The sequence below is a fragment of the Streptopelia decaocto genome, assembly GCF_964273445.1.
Source record: "Streptopelia decaocto genome assembly, chromosome: 1".
Classification (NCBI taxonomy): Eukaryota; Metazoa; Chordata; class Aves; order Columbiformes; family Columbidae; genus Streptopelia; species Streptopelia decaocto.
This window is the reverse complement of record NC_138663.1, coordinates 43,787,463-43,807,058: the sequence shown is the minus strand read 5'-3', so window position 1 is coordinate 43,807,058 and position 19,596 is coordinate 43,787,463. Positions and strand designations below refer to the sequence as shown.

The 19,596-nt window shown below is 37.1% G+C and overlaps 1 protein-coding gene across 2 annotated transcripts in view; it reads left to right on the top strand.

Annotated features, from left to right (window-relative positions):
- SCYL2 (SCY1 like pseudokinase 2) overlaps positions 1-6,023 on the top strand; it is a 35,828-nt gene extending 29,805 nt beyond the window's left edge. The window contains exons 13-18 of one of the 2 annotated variants that reach the window (XM_082076103.1): positions 1,042-1,160; positions 1,831-1,931; positions 2,690-2,756; positions 2,888-2,977; positions 4,067-4,186; positions 5,224-6,023. In XM_082076103.1, the coding sequence (XP_081932229.1) occupies positions 1,042-1,160; positions 1,831-1,931; positions 2,690-2,756; positions 2,888-2,977; positions 4,067-4,186; positions 5,224-5,874 (1,148 nt within the window). In that variant the 3' untranslated portion in view covers positions 5,875-6,023. The remainder of the gene's footprint in view (positions 1-1,041; positions 1,161-1,830; positions 1,932-2,689; positions 2,757-2,887; positions 2,978-4,066; positions 4,187-5,223) is intronic. The other variant, XM_082076104.1, reaches the window with a different exon arrangement.
- Positions 6,024-19,596: the final 13,573 nt, after the last annotated feature.

Below are 19,596 nucleotides of genomic sequence, written 5' to 3'. Positions count from 1 at the left end.
TGAGCTCTACCAGCAGCAGCCTTTGTTAAACACAGTAATAATATGTGATGGTAGCATTATTTTGATTTGCTGAAAATGAATAAGAGGGCATCTATCAGTACTAATTTAAAGCTGCCTGTTTCCTGTAATGCTTGCAGCTTTGACTTTTGTTTGCTGTCTGAGAATGAGGGACAGAGTATCTTTGACTTTAATTGTAATACTCCTGAATTCTAATTGGGTACAGTGGATAAGTGAAATGTAGTTTGGAAGTGACAGGCTGAAATAAATTTTATGTAGTTGGTCTCTCCTTTTTTCTGGAATCGTAACACCTTCCATCATGTACGGTGTCTTCTGTGGCCAGCTGATGGCTCTGGTTGAATACTAACCGTAGAAAGGAAGAAAAGCTGCTGTTTCTTTTATGCTAATGTGTTCAGTGCTTGTCACCACAGGTAGAATATTTAAGCAAAGAAATACTCCTGTCAGAAACACTATAGAACTTGGAGGCTTGACACAGTATCCCTTGTGCTTGCCAGACTTCTTTTTTCAGTTATTTTAGAACAGATAAAAGACTGTGCATGATTTCTGATCATCTGTGTAACACAGCCCAAAACATTTGGGTAAGAATCTCTTAAAATGCAATCAGGGAGCAGTATGATAGTTACTCCTACACACCTCCGTATACCGGGAGAGAATGCATCCTTACTTAACACAGCTTAATTTCTCAATGACTGTTCATCAGTTTGTGGTAACTAAGTTTGCTCGTGATCTGTTCAAAGATGCATGTTCTCAGATAACTGACCAGGACAATACATCACCTAAGGCCAGGTTTCATAGCTGCAAAGTATTTCTTGGGACCTCCTCTTGTTATGAACTTTAGCAAAGCCTCTTGCTATATGTTTGTGTTATGGATGAATATTTAGCTTTGATGATTCTGTTTGCCCCTCCTTGCTCACAGGGACAATGTCTGTTCAGATGATTTATAAATGTAGAGAGTGACACTTTGTTCACATTGTTTACTAACCTTTTTTTTTTCTTTTTTGAATTTTTGATGTTCTGTATCAGGTATTTACAAGTGTACATTTACTCATAAGAAGTTGGGAATCACCAAAGAACAACTTGCAGGAAAAGTATTGCCCCATCTGATTCCTCTTAGTATTGAGAACAATCTTAATCTCAATCAGGTAGGAACATGACTATATTACATCCTTTTACTTGATAAATTGGCAGAGAATAGATCTAAGCAGTTGTCAGGGAAAAAATAATACGTTACTGTATGTCTTTGTCTGTTGTAAAGGCAAATAAATAAGACCAAAAAGCCATCCAGTATTACTCTATTTGCATTTTTAAAACTTGTTATTTTTCAGTGAATTTAACTGATCTAGTATAAAGTTTCCAAATTAATACTATCAGCTTCCAAATATCCTGCAAAAGCAGTTAGCTGCTAACATAATTACAATTCACATTAAAAGCTAAAGTATAATCCTAACATTTCTTTTTTTTGTAAATGTTGTAAATAATGTAGAAGTGCATTTTTAGAGGGTTTGGGTTTGGTTTTTTGTTATTTGTTTGTTTTTTCATCTGGTGATATTAATCTATAGTTATTTTATCCAGGTTGCCCCACATTTTGGATTTATTGTTTTTTTAGTAATATATATTTTTCACTGTTTCAGTATACACTCTGCTTGTAGTTAGGTCTCTAATGGAAAATGGTGAAGGTAGTTTATACATTAGCTAAAAATCTGCGGTTTATCTGGCATTGTGTATTGTGAGTTTTATGAGATGCTACCTTTTAAGTTATACATGTCTGAATTCCATCACTGCAAAATCCAAACTTGCATGTTTCTTTTACAGTTCAATTCTTTTATTTGTGTTATAAAAGATATGCTTAATAGATTGGAGGCAGAGCATAAAACAAAACTTGAGCAACTTCATGTCATGCAAGAGCAACAGAAGTAAGTGTTTGTTTACTTGTGTATTAGAGAAGGAGCAAGTGAACAGAGATAAAATGTTAATTAATTTTTTAGCAAATATGTAAAAACTCCAGCCATAGCAACAAAAAATCTAGGTAATTCTTACTTCACTACTTGAGAATTACCTCAGATAAGCACAGTTGTCAGCGAATATTTATTAGTCCTAGGATGATGATTATATTGTGATGTCAATGGTTTTATAGAGTAAAATCTTTTACCTTTATACAGTTCAGTCACAGTTTATTAATTTGAGTCACTAGTTTTAAAATAATTCATTAAATGTAAAAGTTATACTGAGCTCCACTAGTACAGTTTATGTCTTGCTTCTATATGCTAACTTCCTTTTCTGTAGTTGTTGCGAACATAAACCATATGGAAAAAAATGAACACTTCTGCCTTTTAGAAGGCAGTGATATTTGAAGACATTTAGAGCAATTTTATGGAGTCTGATATGAGGTGACATTTCTGAGCCAAACTAACTTGGGCTACCCAAAGTCTGTGTCACCCTCTTCAAAAGGAAGAACTAAGACCATGTGGAATGATCATTAGGAAACTGTACAATTTAGAATATTAACATTTTCCGGTTTCCTACAGGCATTCTATAAAAATGGCAGTGCTCTCATAATGCAGGGTTTTTCTTATTATTTAAATGCAGAAGAATAATCTGCACTGCTGAATTAGTGTGGTGGATGTGACTGTAAAGTTATCTTTTTGTAATCTGTATACCCTGTACCATATAGATCTTTGGATATAGCTAACCAAATGAGCGTATCTGAAGAGGCAAGATCTAGTAGTACAAGTAATCAGGTAAGCAGCAATATTTTAGTGAGTTACTTACATATAGAAATCTGAATTTTAAAATTGTTTAGTTGATATTTATGTTACCTTAAATTGCAACATTTCATATAACTAAGTTTTGTTTCTCTGAAATTAAACAGATTGACAAGGTATTTAATACTAGTGGAACCGACCTTCTAACTAGTGGATCTGATAGTAAAGAGAATGAGATGTCATCAAAACAGAAAAAGGTGTGTTTTATGTTGTTTTGGAATCCTGTTACATCTGTCTAATACAACAAGGCTGATAGGGTTGCATAATAAGAGTATGTGTAAGTGTTTAAAGCTTTAAAAGAAAATCTGGTTTTGTGTAGCACAGCACCATACATAGTCACATGTGAAGGTCCACTGAAAAAAGCTCAAATCATATCCTTGAATTTCCGTGAAAGCCTTTTGTTAAAAATAGCTTTGTACAAAGTAGGCAGCAATTAGGATTATAAATTTTTGGTCATTTTCTTTCTCCTTCGTGATAGATTTCGATGAAACTGAAACTTCAGCAGTGGATTTAGATAGGAAAGTCAAAATAGGCAACTTTATGATAAAATAACAACCAGAGATGAAGATAAAATGTAGAATTTCATGTAGTAGCAGAAACTAACATATACTGCAGAATTCAAAGTTAAGTGAAAATGAACAGTTAATATGGGGATAAACACAAGAAGCAAAGAAAAAGTATGCCCTGAGATAGAATATTTAACATAAACATAAACTATTGTAAAATTATTTTAATGCTATTAATTATGTAAATGACTCCCTAGAATCTATACATGTTATCATTTCCATTTCTAGTTATCTGAACCCTCTCACTAATTTTAGACTGAGAGGGAATGATTTTATGATTTTATCCTTCATCATTAACAGAAGTAGAGTTAAAATCCTGAAAAGCCTCTTAAGCTATCTTAAAATAGAATTCCCTTTCTGACTCCGTGGTCACTTGCAGCTCTATATCAAGCGTTAGTTGGTAACCATATAAAAAGAAAAACTGTGAGGAACACTTTTGCTTATGACAAAGCTAAAATGGTTTTGTTGTGGTACCTCTTTATTTGCGATCTGCTCAAGTTTCTCATTATGCTACTTTTAATATTGTTTTTATTTGCTGTAAGTACTTTTTGGTGTTATGACAAACATAATAGATTTTATGCTTATCCACTTTCTCTTTTGTATAAAAAATGTGTATTGTTCTACCACATGCTGAAACTACAGTGCTATTTATGAAATAAAAATATAAATGTGAGAATAACCATTTCGTGCAACTTAGTGTCAGTACTTTCCCTTTTAAAGGCATCGCTTACACTTGAAGAGAAACAAAAGTTAGCTAAAGAACAAGAACAGGCACAGAAACTGAAAAGCCAGCAACCTCTTAAACCACAAGCAACTGTAATAACACCTCCAGTGAAGCAGGTGAGAAAGAACAAACTGCTGCACTGTTTCCAGTGGAGCTGTGATGCTTTTTTCCTTTTAAGTGCTGTATTTAGCATTTTTTTTCCTCCTGTGACTCACCTTTGTTTTCACTGGTAGTACAATGACACAGCTGAAAAAAAGTTAAATAAATTTTAATCTACCTTCCATTCGCATCATTAGCAATATTTCTCAATTTTTAAATTGCAGGAGTTCAAACAAAATAATTATTTTTGGAAGGCCATTGTTCTAGATAAGGAGAAAGGATGTATTAAAAAAGGTTTTGCTTGGAAGTGTTTATTAACTAAATGTTTAAAAAGCTTGGGGATAGGATTGGGGCATGTAAGCAAATGATCAGAGGGCTGGAACACTTTTACACCTTTCCTATGAGGACAAGCTGAGAGAGCTGGGGTTGTTCAGCATCGAGAAGGCTCCAGGGAGACATTGCAGTGGCCTTTCAGTACTTAAAAGGGGCCTGTAAGAAAGATGGGGACAGACTTTTTAGCAGGGCCCATTGTGATAGGACAAGGGTTCATGGTTTTAAACTAAAAGAGGGGAGATTCAGGCTGGATATGAGGAAGAAATTTTTTCCAATGGGTGTGGTAAAACACTGGCACAGGTTGCCCAGAGAGGTGGTAGATGCCCCATCCCTGGAGACATTCCAGGCCAGGCTGGACGGGGTTCTGAGCAACCTGATCTAGTTGAAGATGTCCCTGCTCATTGCAGGGGGTTGGGCTAGATGACCTTTGAGGGTCCCTTCCAACCCAAAGTGTTCTATGATTCTATGAAGCAAATGTCACAGTAGCACTTTGTATACAGTCTGAGTTGTCAAATTAAAGCTACGTAACAATTAGTTCTAAGTAGCAACGAACAAAAGTAAGCTAATTGTTTTTGTGTATAATTACAATTCATGTCCAGTTCCATGCAGTAAATTGTAATTTTTGAAAAATGAATGCCACTTCTGCAGGAGCAATGATAAAGGCTGTTGCTAGAGTATTTGTACAGAAAAAGCATTTAATTGCCTTTTTTGTATCTTGCAGACAAAAGACTTGACAGATACCTTGATAGACAATATGTCATCTTTGACTAGCCATTCTGTCAACAAAGCTAATGTCGCATCTTCAAACAGCTTCTCTTCTGTCCCTTCTATGGGCGTTGGAATGGGATTTTCATCACCTATTGACAACACGAAGAGAAATATCACGAATGGACTAAATACTAATATGGCTTTCCAGACTGCTGGATTCGGTATGGGAGCTGGCCCCACCACTCAGAATTTCTTCAGTGGTCCAACTGCAACAGCAGCAACCAAGATGAACGTTGTACCGACTGCCAGTATGCCAAATTACAGTCCCATGAATGCTGCATCTGCGATCTCTCCACTGACACAACAAAACAGACCCCCAGATATGTCTGCTTTAGATAATCTTTTTGGTCCTCAAAAACCCAAAGTTAGCATGAAACAAATGGCTCAACAGAAATCCAGCCAGTGGGTTAATCAGTTTGTACCCCCACAAGGGTCCCCAAGCGCAAGCAGTTCAGTCTTGGGACCGCAGATGAACATGATAGGACAGCCTGGCTTTGGTATACAGGGTAATCCTTTCTTTGCTCCTCAGAACTTTGTACAACCAGCAAACACAATGACAAACAGCAGCTCAGCTAGTAACGACTTAAAAGATCTTTTTGGGTAAAATGTTTTGTCTCCTTCTTTCAAAGATCAATGAAATTTGGATCATGGGGAAGCTGATGGACATGTTTTTTTGATTAGTAAAAGCATGACTTGGAAACACTTTCAGCCCAGCAAAGTAAAGACTTTTGCACTGGAAAAAAACTTGATTTTGCATTCACCTAGTTCTGCAGCGGAATTGTGTAAGTGCAAAGTCATCTTACATGCTAAAGATTTCCTGTCTCTGTATCAAACAGCAGAGCACTGAGGGTAGGGTGCATATATTCAATCGAAAAAGAAGCAGCTAAGTATTTCAAAATTATTCAGAAGTTTGCTCAATCAACTTTTATGAAATTTCCTACAAAATTTGGTTTCTTAAATTCTGCAAAGATGCTTAAGGAGTAATAACTAGTGAACGCAGTCCTGCAGCCCAGTCCTTTCAGTGTCTGCTGAATTCCTATTGATGATTTGTGTTTGGCATAAACTGTCGTTTTGCCATATGACAGTTTGCAAAAAGTAGATTCTTATGCTGCCTCAAAAAGTTTTGTTAGCCATGTTGCATAGAAAGATCTCTAACCAGTAACTGTGCAAGAGGGAAGAAGAGAAAATATTTTGAATTTCTTCTCTTAAAATGAATGTGGTAGTAAACTACAAGAAGATGCAGGAGGCATAAGAAGTTGGATTAAAATTTTGAGCAAGTTTGGGATGGCCTAAGAACACTATTCCAATGGTCTTGCTGGTTTACAACCTGTTTTATAATGCCAGATCCTTGTTACCAGCCACATAGCAAAAGCAACATACGACTTAAGCAGAGCAGCATTTTAAAATACATATGGTGACATGATCACATTTATTATGTATTCCGGTGTTTTGGCTAATTTGATACTGCTTCTAACTGGTGGGGGAAAAAAAAATACAAGTAGTTATGGGATCTCCTAAAAAGAATGTTTTCTCTAAAATTCAGATGTTGACTGCCCCGACTGTGTAACTAAGCAGTTCTGTGTAACTAAACACACACTGTTTACTTACACAGAAATATCTTAGATTACTTCATAGATTTTGGGCTCCATTGGGAAGATGGAAAAGGATTGCCAGGTACAAGTTACACATGGTGGTGTGAAAAAGGACACTGCCATAAATTGCCTTGACTAGAATAAACTATTTCATTTTAATTTTGTTTTAACTCATAATGAAGGATATGTGAATATGAAGTGAGTTCTCAAATACAGATTTTTAAGTTCTACAATATAGGGTAAATACAGAGGTATTTCAGATCCTTTTTATTGTATTACCCCAAATTTAATAAAGCTCTCCAGAAAATCAAACAGTAGTTTCTTCTGCTTCCCAGAAGGTGTATGTTCAGCTTGCCCATGTTAGAATCTCTGCTCTGTCAGATATTACCGTTGGGTTTTAACTTTTTCTTTCCTAAGAATTTCGGGAGCTTTCTTACATGATATTTTGAAGACTATAGCTGACTATTTTGAGAAGGAAAGAACTAGTTACCTTTTTATGGAAAGCCTACATGCTTTATTTTTCAAAGCCTTTCACTGAAGAAATTGTTCTTTCATTTGCTGCTTAAGAAACCAAAGGGCCTTATGCTGTAAATGTGACTTGTATTTTGTTATATTTCCATGGTTCTAAGCGGTAATAGCATTAAGCATATTTCTTAAAGAATTATTTATGTATCATAGCTTCTGCCTTAGTCCTATGATTTTAAAATACCTGGGACCAGTGAAATTGTGGTTTAGAAAACAATACCTAACACATTGTGATGCTCTTGTGCTGTTAATATTCATGGAAAACATTGTAGGTTATGTTAAAATATCTGTGTAAACTTAGTACAATACTAGAACTGTTAAACTATTTAAGTTCATTTGTGGTTACTAGTATTCTATACTCTCAATCACACTAATGTCTTCTATGTCAACTTTTGAAAGCAACATTTTCTTAGGGTAACAAGGTAAGCCTTTGAAGAATTATTTGAATCTGTATTCCTCTAAATTATTTCAAAAATGAGTTTATATTTAAAATAACATATCTTAGGACTATACAATGTGTTAAATTAATACGTCCATGGTAAAGGCAGTCTTAAATATTAGTGTCCTGATCTGGAGTTTCATTCACTGATCCCTCTGAACTGGGGGCTTTTCAGAACTGGATTTTAACTTAACCTATTGGAGGGAAAATTAACTGAAAAGTTTTGATCTGATTTTATATACTGGACCTCCTAAACTGTGGGATTTGGGGTATGTGCTTTTGGCATGAGCTATCTGAGAAGATAATCTGGTTTGTAAGAACAAAGTAAAAAAAATCATACAAGTTCAAATTAAGAGAGTGTCTTCTATGCAGTGGTAACATGATGGAATAAGATCTTTATCTGGCTCAAGTAATATGGTTTGTTTTTTCTACTTATATTTGAGAACATGATTTCCATTTCTCTCGTTTGCTGCAATTTTTACAATGACCGGAGTGGAAAAAAAGCAACAAAGAAAAACTGAAAAGGGTGCTTATAAAAATTGTAACAAAATTTCCCAGTTATTTAAGAATAAAAAAGAAAAATAACTTCTAGATTCTTCCTGGTTAGCATGTCAGGAAAATGGGGGTGTGTGAAGTTCTCTAATTATATTTCTTCTTAACTTAAAGGAAAGAGTAGTTGCCAGAGGTAAGTCACCAAGGCCATGTGTCACTTGGCTCCTGTTACAATAATTTTTCTTTAGGAAGCTGTATCCAGTTGATTTCTCCACATACAAGTCGTCATTCTGAGGCCCTGCAAGAGGCTTTTGTTGTGGCCAGAGCAGATACTGTTGTCTGAGAGCAACAGTTGTACTTCATGTGCACGATGTTGTTTGGGAAAGAGCAGGAGGAAAGGACAGCATTACAAAATGTGGCCATTCCATGGGCCTTCTGTTCCTGAACGTGGGTGGAAAGCAGCGTTACATCTACCTTGGCCCAAAGCAGAGGGACTGTCTAGTCCTAGTGCAAAACAAGATGGAGAACACAAATTTGAAATTGCTATCTGATTCAGAAATTGTAAATTTTGTTGCTGAAAAAGTAACCTGGTGTACAATAAGTTCTTATTACAATGCCTTGAACAATACTGTAAATTACACAGAATTTCTGCCCTTTGTATTCAACGTAATTTAAAGGAAAAACGATGGAAACCTGGCAGGTTATATCATCACCTTACAGCATCCACCCTGTGCACCTGCTGTGCTCACCCACTGCAATCAGATCTCACCATGGAAATCAGAGCATGGTCTGGGCTGAACTGTCCAGCCCACCTGGTTTACTTCTCATTCATTTGAAAAGAAGGGGTAAAGAGAAAGCAGTAATTTCCTATTCCTTGACTGATTTACTACAAAAGGAGAAATGAAGAGAAGTGGAAATAGCTGCATATCTTAATGACAAGCACGAGTTGTCCTTTGGCTGCTCTGGTGTATGCTGAATGAGTGCTCTTGTGCCAAGATGGCAATCTTTTCCATCTTAGAACTGTTGGTTCCATTTGGTTTTAAGTTTGAAAGTCTGAAGCATCCTCTGAAAACTTAGAAAACAAACTAATCCTGCCAGATGGAAGGACTGAATTAAAGAGGCTTGAAAAACCTTATCTGCTGGAGCTGATGGAGAGGGACCTTGAAAATGCTGAGTTACAGATTAGCTGAGAAGCCCCTGGGTCTGCCTCCCTCAAGAGGAGGGAAATGGGGAGTAAAATGACACAAGTGTCACTTTGAGGATGGAGGAGGGAGCGGATTTTCTGTTCCTTTTCATCACATGAGTGTCATGAATAAGGCACAGAACAGCCTGTGGAACCTACTTATGCAGGAGGACGGCAGTACCAGAGGCATCTTTGGCAGGGGAAAGGGAGTCCAGCAATTATCTGAGAGATGGGGACAGAAACTTTACAGAGAACATGCGTAGAATACGTAGTTTGTTCTAATGAAGATACTACGTCTTCCTCTCTTGATGGTGATGTGAATTAAAAATGTCCTGGGGGAGTTGTGGCCTTGCAGGTCTGCACAGATGCCCAAGTAAAAGGCTGAATTTTTGGATGGATAGGTGCAAAACATTTCAAGCCTTATTGTTTAAAACTTCCTGTTAAGTTTTATCTTTTTAGCAAACCTCTTTCCTATTTATGTGGAACTTTAACAAGTGCCCTGATGGCCTTTTAAAGTAAGAAAAACGTGTGTTAACTTTTGTATCATAACCCTTCTTATAATATAATCTATGTCTGTAGATAGATAAGTAAGTGTGTATATAGAAGACAGGATTTTAGATTTTTCAGTTCAATTGCACCAAAAAAGTGCAATGATTAAATGAGAAGATAGATTTGAATCAAATTCCACATAGCTTCCATACAGGCTAACAATTATATGATACTTTTCTTATCTATTATAAATTCACATGCTTTGTCTGCTGATATCTATGTGACTTGAGCAGAAAAGAAAGTTTTTAAAACGTAAGTATATGAACACTGGATCTCTCATTACAGATGAAGTTATTGGACTTTAGAGTGACCTTTGTTTATTGATTAGGAGTTTTTTATTGGGAGTGGGTGGGATATTGCTGATTTGTGCCATTTCCAATGAAAGAAATACAGGAAGGGGAAGTACAGGAAAAAACACCCTGTTGTATATGTGACCCTTTTATGTTCTTTGTTAAGAGATATGCTGCATTTTATATACTCGTTGTGAACTTTTACTCTGAAATAGCTGTGAGGAAACCTATCTGGAGAATTTCAGATGAGTTGGTTGATATTCAAGTGAGGTCCTGCCTCGTACCTGACTTTCCATTAGGTTTTGGCTGCTTTACAAGGAAATTACACAAGGCAGTAAAACCTTGGATTCATACACCAAATCTTCTTGCCTTCCAGGCCTCACACTTTTATCAAGAGAACAAATAAGCTCCTGAAGTTGTATTGTCTTTTAAGTTCTTCAGAACAGTTCTAACTGCTGTACAGATTTCTGAGGTGAAGTTGTAAATTAAAATGTGTTATAGTGAACTCAGGCCTTGTGCAAAATATTTAATACTTGTTTATTTGTCTAATCGTACAGTCTTTGTACTAGTGGCAGTTTTATGTTTTGATCATAAAACATTAGAATTCTCATGAGATTTATAAAGTGATGTTACTGTAGTGTCAGCTGTGATTCATAATTAGAACTGTCATAGCATGGCATTAGTGTATAACTGGTTTATTGGACAGCTCTTCAAAAACAAATTTATCCTCGTATCAACTTTTAGATCAGCTCCTTAAAAAATATGTAAAAGGTACGATGACAGTTTCAAGAAATCCATATCACTTTGTACTGTGAATGAGGTTGCCTATGGAAATAAATGAACTTTTCATATTTTCATGTTGGAAGATATTTTTATTTAAAATTTCCATAAAATTAACTAATGGTAACTAATTTAGAAAACTGTATCACTTTGTCTTTTGTTCTAAATACATTTTGTCTCGCATAATTTTGAGTCAATTTCTTAGGGTGGTTGCTGTCCAGACATCTGCAAAACACGATGACGTCTTGCTGTCATGCAAGGAATAAAAGTCCTGGGGAAAAACTAACGCACTATATGTCTTTAAAATTAGCGTTACTTTTTCTGAACGCACACTAAGCCCACGTCAGAACCTGAGTTTCTGATGTTGCAGTGATCTCAATTTGCATATTCACTCCTTGACCCGGAAACCAGGCCTTTCTCTAAGCCTCGGTGTCAAGCTGTGCTGCTTTGTCAGGCTTAAACTTTGCCAGCCCTCTGAAGGATGCTACAGCTCAGCTTTATGTAAGGTATAAATTGATCAAGTGTGAGACATCTGAGATCCTGATCTGCTTAGAAGCACCATTGTTGGCTGGAGGTGGTGTGGGAGAAGAGAGTAAAAGGAGAGATGGATTAGGATTTGAATGTCCTTTACTGTGGTAATGTTTTCTTTGTCCCCTCTGTTTCTGGACATGGGTAGGATCCACAACTGGTCCCTGTTTCTTAAGCAGGAAAGTCTAAGGTGCTGAAATCCAGATGTTCTGGATTGGTTTATTGTGGCTTAAAATTGACAAGTCTCTCATGAATCCGGATAACCTAAGACTTCAAACAGGAAAAGCTGGAGATCTTTGCAGTTGATTACTTTGGAATTGCAGTGGAATACTTTGATATTGGCAGCTAATTGTCCCTGCTTCATCACTTAAATATCTTAATAGTCCCTCCTTTACATATGTCATACACCAGAGCCTTAGGTTAAGCCTTTTTATGTCAGTGTTGTAGAGCTGTTGAACCCTGTTTAGTCTGCAGTTGTGAGGAACGCAGCTCAGAAGGTGCAGGAAAGGAGCTGTTTGTGGGCAGTTAACAATGAGAATTGGTTCATTCAAAGTTCTCTTCCTGTTGCCAGACACAAATGCATTTTTGGGGGCATCTCAGAAGCTGGAGAGCACTGCAGTTCTTCAATAGATTAGAAAATTCCCTCTTAGGGTGACAAGGTGGATTCCAATTTGTTGTGCCATACTTACCCCTAAACTTTTAAACTAGGAATTCAGAAATAAACTCCTACCCATGCACAAACCCAAGAGCAGCTAAGTAAAACTGGTTATTCAAGCTCTAAAATAATTTACTAAGTATTTTGGGCATAAATTTTAATCTATAAATTTAAAAACCGTACAGCTTTCCTTTTTTACTCTTCAGGATATTTGCCTATGAACTATATTATTATGGCTCTAGTGCAGTTTTTTACTGCAAGTTAAGGCAGTCGTAGATGTGGAACAACTTGGAACTCAGAAATGATAGAGATTTAATGGCCTGCCTATATCTGCTTACCAATTTTTGAAGGGTTTTTTTTTTGGGGGGGGGGTCAGGCATTTTGCTTTTGCCTCATTATTTGGCCTTTTTGAATGAGATTTCTTAAAATGCTTCACCTTTTGCAGGACATTCAAAAGACTAGGCTTTACACTGTTCTGCAATAACTAGCCATGCAAATCAAGGATAATCAAAGCAGAAGCTCTATTTGAAACTACATCCGTCAAAACTTTATTACCTTTGACCTGAAAACCGAGCGTTTTGTTGTTCGGAGCTGAAGTTACTAAACAGGCAGCATTCGTTCATGTCTGTCTCCATGTATCCTCAATGCTCACTTCAGGCTATGGTTTGTAAGAGTGAACAAAACCAAAGCCTTGAAGAGGTTCTTTTCCAGCAGGTGACTTAAGAACCAGGTACCACAAGGAGGAATAACTGGCTTACCTTCTGAATGGAAAAAATCTAATACTAAATAAGAGATAAACCAAAAAGTAAAAAAGAGATTTCTGCCCTGCCATGCTGATAAAATAAATGGTGACCTATGGCACCAAAGCTGTAAGTGCTTAACTGCTGTCACAGATATGACTTCAAGTAAGTGCAAATAAGCAAAAATGCTAACAAGGCAATCAAATACATCTGTAACTAGAACAATAAATTTATCTAAAGAATCTATACTAACATGACACCAGACAGATATTTTTCTAAAAATAATTTCTAAAAAGAATTTTATCTTACAGCCATTGTATCCTGCAATTATTTTGTCTTACAAAATCAGAGCAAGAGGATGAGAAATAATAAAATTACAGTAAAATGTAAGTTTCATACAATGTAGTCGTTCCATAAAAGCATTTTGCTACAAACCTTGGCTTTACTTGGTTATGAAACAAAAAAAAAATCTCTAAAAAATGTAAAATATAATTTTAAATATTCGGAAGGCACTACATACAATTTTGATACCAACTGTGTTCAAAGCCTTGATCTGTTGTATAAAACTATTAAGAGAAATAAGTTTTGGTGTGGATTTCTGACCTGTTAGATACTAAATACCATTTCTGAATCTGAGAGATTTCTATGTAAAGTACTAACGTGTTTTCATTGTTATGCTGTGCAGGATTCAGTTATTGATTAATCTGTTATTTTCTGTTATTTGGCAAGCTGGAAACTCTTTAAATTAAAACTAGTTGAGTTTTTTGTAGTTTGATTGTGCATACATATTTTCAGTTTCCTAAAGAATTAATTGCTTGATTTTTGCTGATTCACAATCATTATAAAAAAAGAAAAAAAAGTGAAATATCATCTCTACATTATTCTCACTGCTACATTTTGCAAACCAGACCCCTATAGTTGAAGCTCTTTGATTAAACAATCACTATAATATTACTCAAGCTAATCAGCTCATTAACTGGCTGCTGGGTAGGATGTGTTTCTTTATACTTTTCATGACATAGATAGTACAAAGCCTTGATTTTCTGCACATTAGAGAAATTAATTTAAAATTTAATGAAAAAGTGGAGGTCTCTTCATACATAACTGGCAGCTTAACTGAGCTCAATCCCATGTATAGCACTACTTTCTTGAGAATTTTTCTTAGGACTCTGTGCCTGCTACTTTTCCAGGCCCTTCCTGGAGCAGCTGTCTCTTGCAGCTCCTCTCTGGTTTTCTCTCCTACATCAATGCCCACAGGCAGCACACGGCTGCGTAGACTGGTAGACGTGCAACAAAAATCACAGAGCTCTGATCATTTATTTTGTGGTGATACTCAGTGAGAGAACGCTGAATTTCAGACAGTGACAGTCTGAACTTTGTGCCTGGTGCTCTTCAGGTGGATATGGTTGCTTGGCCATCAGGAGATACAGAAGGGAACCTGACCTGAGGCTCCGCATCTCTGTGCGATGGTCCAGCTCTGGTGAGCTGCCAGGCTGGCCAGTGGTGATGGGTGATGAGTGGCGATGTGTTGCAGTGTGAAACCAAAGGAAAAATGTTCTACCAAATGACAGAATATCCAGTGCCAGCCCCACAGGCATGGACCTGTTCTCTTTGAGACAGTGCCCCCCACCCACCTGCTCTGTTCCAATTCCTAATTTGCCTGTGCAGAGGGTGTTGGCTGCTGCTGCCTCATGAAGGAGTTTTAAGTTCTTCTGACAGCTACTGCTGCTGCTGAGCAGCTGCTTGAGCTCAGATTTAATTTAGCCATAACAGACTTATTGGAACGTTTCATTTCTCTGTGTTTATTTTTATGGGAAATTACTATTTTTTTTTTAGTTTGAATGACTGTGATTAGAAAATGGAATAAATTACTCTTTTTTTCCCCTGTTTTGCTGTAGCACATTTTCAGGTGAAAGGTAGGTATACTATTCGGTATCTAAAACTACGTCAAGTTTATTTTCATTAAAAAAGTAACTTTATTAAACCTGTGTATTTTAACACAAATTTATTTGAACAAAAGTATTAGTATTAACAATTACAAGGACTGTCTTACCTGTGCATTATCAGTCACCATGTCCTTCAAGATGCCACAGTTGATTCATGCATTCTTCAGTTCTTTTTTTATGCCTGCATTGTAAGGGAAGAGAGGGTTTTGCTTCTTCAGTGTTGCTCAGTTTCTTAACTTAAAAAAACCTAGTGTTTTTAAATGGAAATAGAGCTGATATCCTTTCCACTCTCTCAAAAAACCAGCAGCTGGTGCTTAGCCAGTGATTTCAGCTAGCTTAGCAATACAAGTATCTTTAAAAGTCTGGGAAAACTATGTACTTTTTGAATTTTTTAGTTTATAGATTGTAAGAGATGACTATTTTTAGTCACTGACTTAGGTTGTCTGGACATAAATATTAATTTTAAACAGACTTATTTTGTTCAATGAAACAAAAAGTTGACTTACTGTTTTAAGCTGTCTCTATGCTACAATCATTTATTTAATGAGAAGGGGCTACGTAAAAAGTATTCTGGAGCTTATTTTATTCTGATATTGATATAAATAAGCTTTACCTGCAGTTCAGCATAAACACAACCCCCCCTTGCAAGGCAACAGTAGCATATGTGGATTTTCAGCTCTGTTTTTAAGATGAATGTGACTGCTCCGTCATCTTGCTCCTTCATTCCCTCTCAGGTCTGTGTAACCTTGAACCTATTGCCCACTTTCAGCTCTTGTTTGATGAGTGTGAGTAAGATACTAAAGGTAAGGAATTCATTTAAGTTTTACAGAAACCATTGGCTCATTAGCAGGACCAACTTTGCACTTCCAGTGAGGGCTGTAGAGTGAGATAGCTCCTATTAGACACTAGAAAATTCATGTAAGAGAAAGCCCCAGGAAGGCAGGCTTTACAAATTCTGATCTTCATGTAGGAGCTGGTTTGGATGTTTACTTACATATTCTACAGGGTTGAATTTCAACAGTATTTAAATGGGAATATTTTTTTCGTTAACTTCTATCATGATGTTTTCTTTTAAAGAGTTCAGACCTGGGATTAGAGGAACACGATGAACCACATGCTGTAATTTAGTGAATCAATCCAGTAAGAGACTGTGCTCACAAGTCGGGTATCACCACATATTGTTTTGAATAGCGTGTTACTGCCTGGCATAGATAGATTACCTGTTAAACATGGAGAGAAGTAAGTAGCAAAGACTATTCCCTTTTAAAATCTATTTTCCTAGTAAGACCAAAAGGGAAACCAGAAATAATTGAAAAGATGGAATGATCTTTAGACTAACTTCTAACAAAAGTATCTCTGAAAATATCAAAGCAGTTCCTTGGTGATAGTGACAGGCTGTAAAAGGCTGTAAGAGATCTTAACTTTCACAATGATCTGTAAAATGTAATAAAACTACCATAAGGTGTCACTATAACCCAAGCAACTTCAAAATAAATTTCAAACATTATAGAAATGTTCTTATCCAGCTAAAAGATTTTATTTATATTGCTTTCTGAAAGTAAAAAAAAAAGCAAACCCTATTTTTAAATCACATAGAGTCTTAGGAGAAGTGCAGTTATTACAAATCTTTTCCCCTAGTGTAGGATTTTTATTTATCATATTTAATGCTCTGCTTCCTGAGGTGAAGTGACAATTTCAGCTTTGAGTGACTTGAATGCTCCCTGAAACTTCAGAAAGGAAGAAGGTAAAAAAACCCATTTAGAAAAGAACTTTCATGCTTTCTAAGCTGTAATCTTGTGATTTCTTAGTGTCCCAAATGTGATTTTAGCTTTGTGTCCTATTGATACAAAACAAACGTATTAATCCTGTCTCTTCCTTTGTGCCCTCTCTTAACTTTTGAGCCAATTTCAATCCTTTTTACAGGAGTAAAAATTTCTAGGATCCTAATTTGCTACATTTTATAACAGAGAAGCAGCAAGGTAGCACACGCTTGACAAGACACCAACAAATCCACCAGAAAACTTTCACAAAGGTCTTGTCCAAGGGAAAAGCATTGTCAAACTCACTCTGCTGCAGATATCTAAGTCTGTCAATCGTATGGCCTGTGTGCAGATGAAACCACTTCTGCTTCATTGCTTCGCTCCATTTGGAAGAGAAAGTAGGTATTTAAAACTTTCAGAGAGATTACATTTTGAAATATCAAAATGTTTTAATTCAATTTCATTTTAAGAAATCTGAAGTTAGGGAGACAGGACACCCAGGATTTTCTAGCCTTTGAACTCTTGGTTAGAGCTGAAAGACAAAGTCACCTGGAAAGCCCAGAGCCATGGATAAGTAATTTGTTTTACCAAAAGTACGGAATAACAAGAGGGATCCAACAAGCAGCTCCCAAGGACCAGGGATGTGATCACATGGCCTCCAAATGAAAAGAAACCAATAAAAAATTAACACGATTGTTCTAGCCTGGCTGTCACTGCCCAGGCTGTGACAAGGCTTTTCACTTGCTTGTGTTTCCACTGGAGGATCCAGCAGCCTCTGGTTGGTGTTAAGCTTGACTACACAGCATGAAATGAAGCAGCTTTATGTTAGTTCAGCAGAGACACCAAAAAGGTTAAATTGACTTTCCCAGGATGTTACTATCAATGGGGAGACTGAGGGGTGACCTTATTAGTGTTTATAAATATATAAAGGGTGAGTGTCACGAGGATGAAGCCAGGCTCTTCTGGGTGACAACCAATGGTAGGACAAGGGTAATGGGTACAAACTGGAACACAAGAGGTTCCACTTAAATTTAAGAAGAAACTTCTTCTCAGTGAGGGTAACAGAGCACTGGAACAGGCTGCCCAGGGGAGTTGTGGAGTCTCCTTCTCTGGAGACATTCAAAACCCGCCTGGACACCTTCCTGTGTAACCTAATCCAGGTGTTCCTGCTCTGGCAGGGGGACTGGTCTAGATGATCTTTTGAGGTCCCTTCCAATCCCTGCCATTCTGTGATTCTATGACTATGATGATTAAATTACATAAAGAGTTCAAAATTGTATATTTTACAAACATTGGGAGAAGTAGTGGCTTGCAAGGCTCTTTCAGGAATTGTAGTTAACAGAAGCACACTGAATGGCACCTGCACATGAAATGTGTATGCCATCCAGCCTAAAAATTCTCCTCTCCAGTAGCAAAATTCTCCTTTAAATGTGGCAAAGACGTTACCCCAAACATTATTTTGAGGAATCAACAGCAACAACAACAACAAAAATAACTGTTACAAATTAGATAGCCTCTAGGTGTACATTTACTCGCACTTGTAGAAACTATTCTTCCAGGTGAGAGTTATGTTTATTACTAGCTCTGACATTTTGATGCTTAGTTTTATTAAGGGGATGCTGCAGCCCCACATCTCACCCTGTGCCTGCAAGATACGGCTATTTTAGAACGGCACATATCCTATACCTGCCCTTGACCAGTTTCTAAGTTTTCTTACAAATAATTTTATTCTTGAGCACCTGAGGTAATAATAGTATATGAGCGCACAGCACTGGCTATCTGCATCCTTGGTTTATGTCCACATTGGCTCTAAAATAGAGTTTTAATACAGCCTTACTAGAGGTCTTTGGGCTTCAGTCTGTAGTTTCAGTGGTAGCTATGGGTTGTATGAGCCAGGAGTAGTTTTAATTTTGCAAAATATTTCTTTTCAAGTGCAGCCCTGAATCATGCTGTGTCTCAGACTTAGATTCCAACTTGTAAGCAGCAGACTTACAGTGATTTGGTATAATAAAATGTGTTTTAAGGTGTGAGACATCAGAAGAGAATCACAATGGGGTAATTCAATTTCTGCAAAATAAAATTAAGGCATAGGGTTAAAAAACGAAAGAACAAAGGAGAAACGATGACAGCTGGGTCCACCATGGCTATCACATTAGGTCTTGTTAAGGAAGACAAAAGATCTCCTCAGTTGATGCTCCAAAATGTGTACTGGGATTAGTCACATCAGGATTGCCACGGCCTCCTCAGCGCATCCTTGCTGGGAATCGCATGCTGCCCCTGCAGACAGTGCCGCAGCAGGAGCAGGGCTCTGCAAAGCTGCTGTGACATTCTCTGCAGCAGCGTTTTGGAGTACATGTATTTTCCTACCCTGTGAACCTGGGGAGGAGGAAGCAGGGGAGCAGCACTGCTCCTGCCTAGCAGCCCTCCTGTAGAGAAGCCAGAGTGAGGAACACCCTTGAAGTCTCGGCAAAAGGCTCAGTGAGTTTTAAAAGAGGCCAGTGCTGGAACACAGGAGATCGGCAGGCAGGGTTGCAAAGCCTAAAGAGGAGGTAGAGGTGAAACCTGCTGTGAGAAATGGACAGTTCTGCTAATGGTGAGGCAGGCAATATTGCTAATTTTTTTTTTTTATTGTTAATTGCTATTGCTAATTGCTAATATTGCCCTTCCATACGTGAGGGGAACGTACCCTGCCCAGTGCCACCCAGGATGTATGTCTGAGGGAGCTGCATGAAGGGTTCCCAGCTGCATAAAGTTGGAATTAGGACTTTCATACTGAATACAATTATAGAATGTGTGGGTAAGTGAACAAAGCACTAAATTTTGAGCATAGCTTCTTTCTTGTGTCTG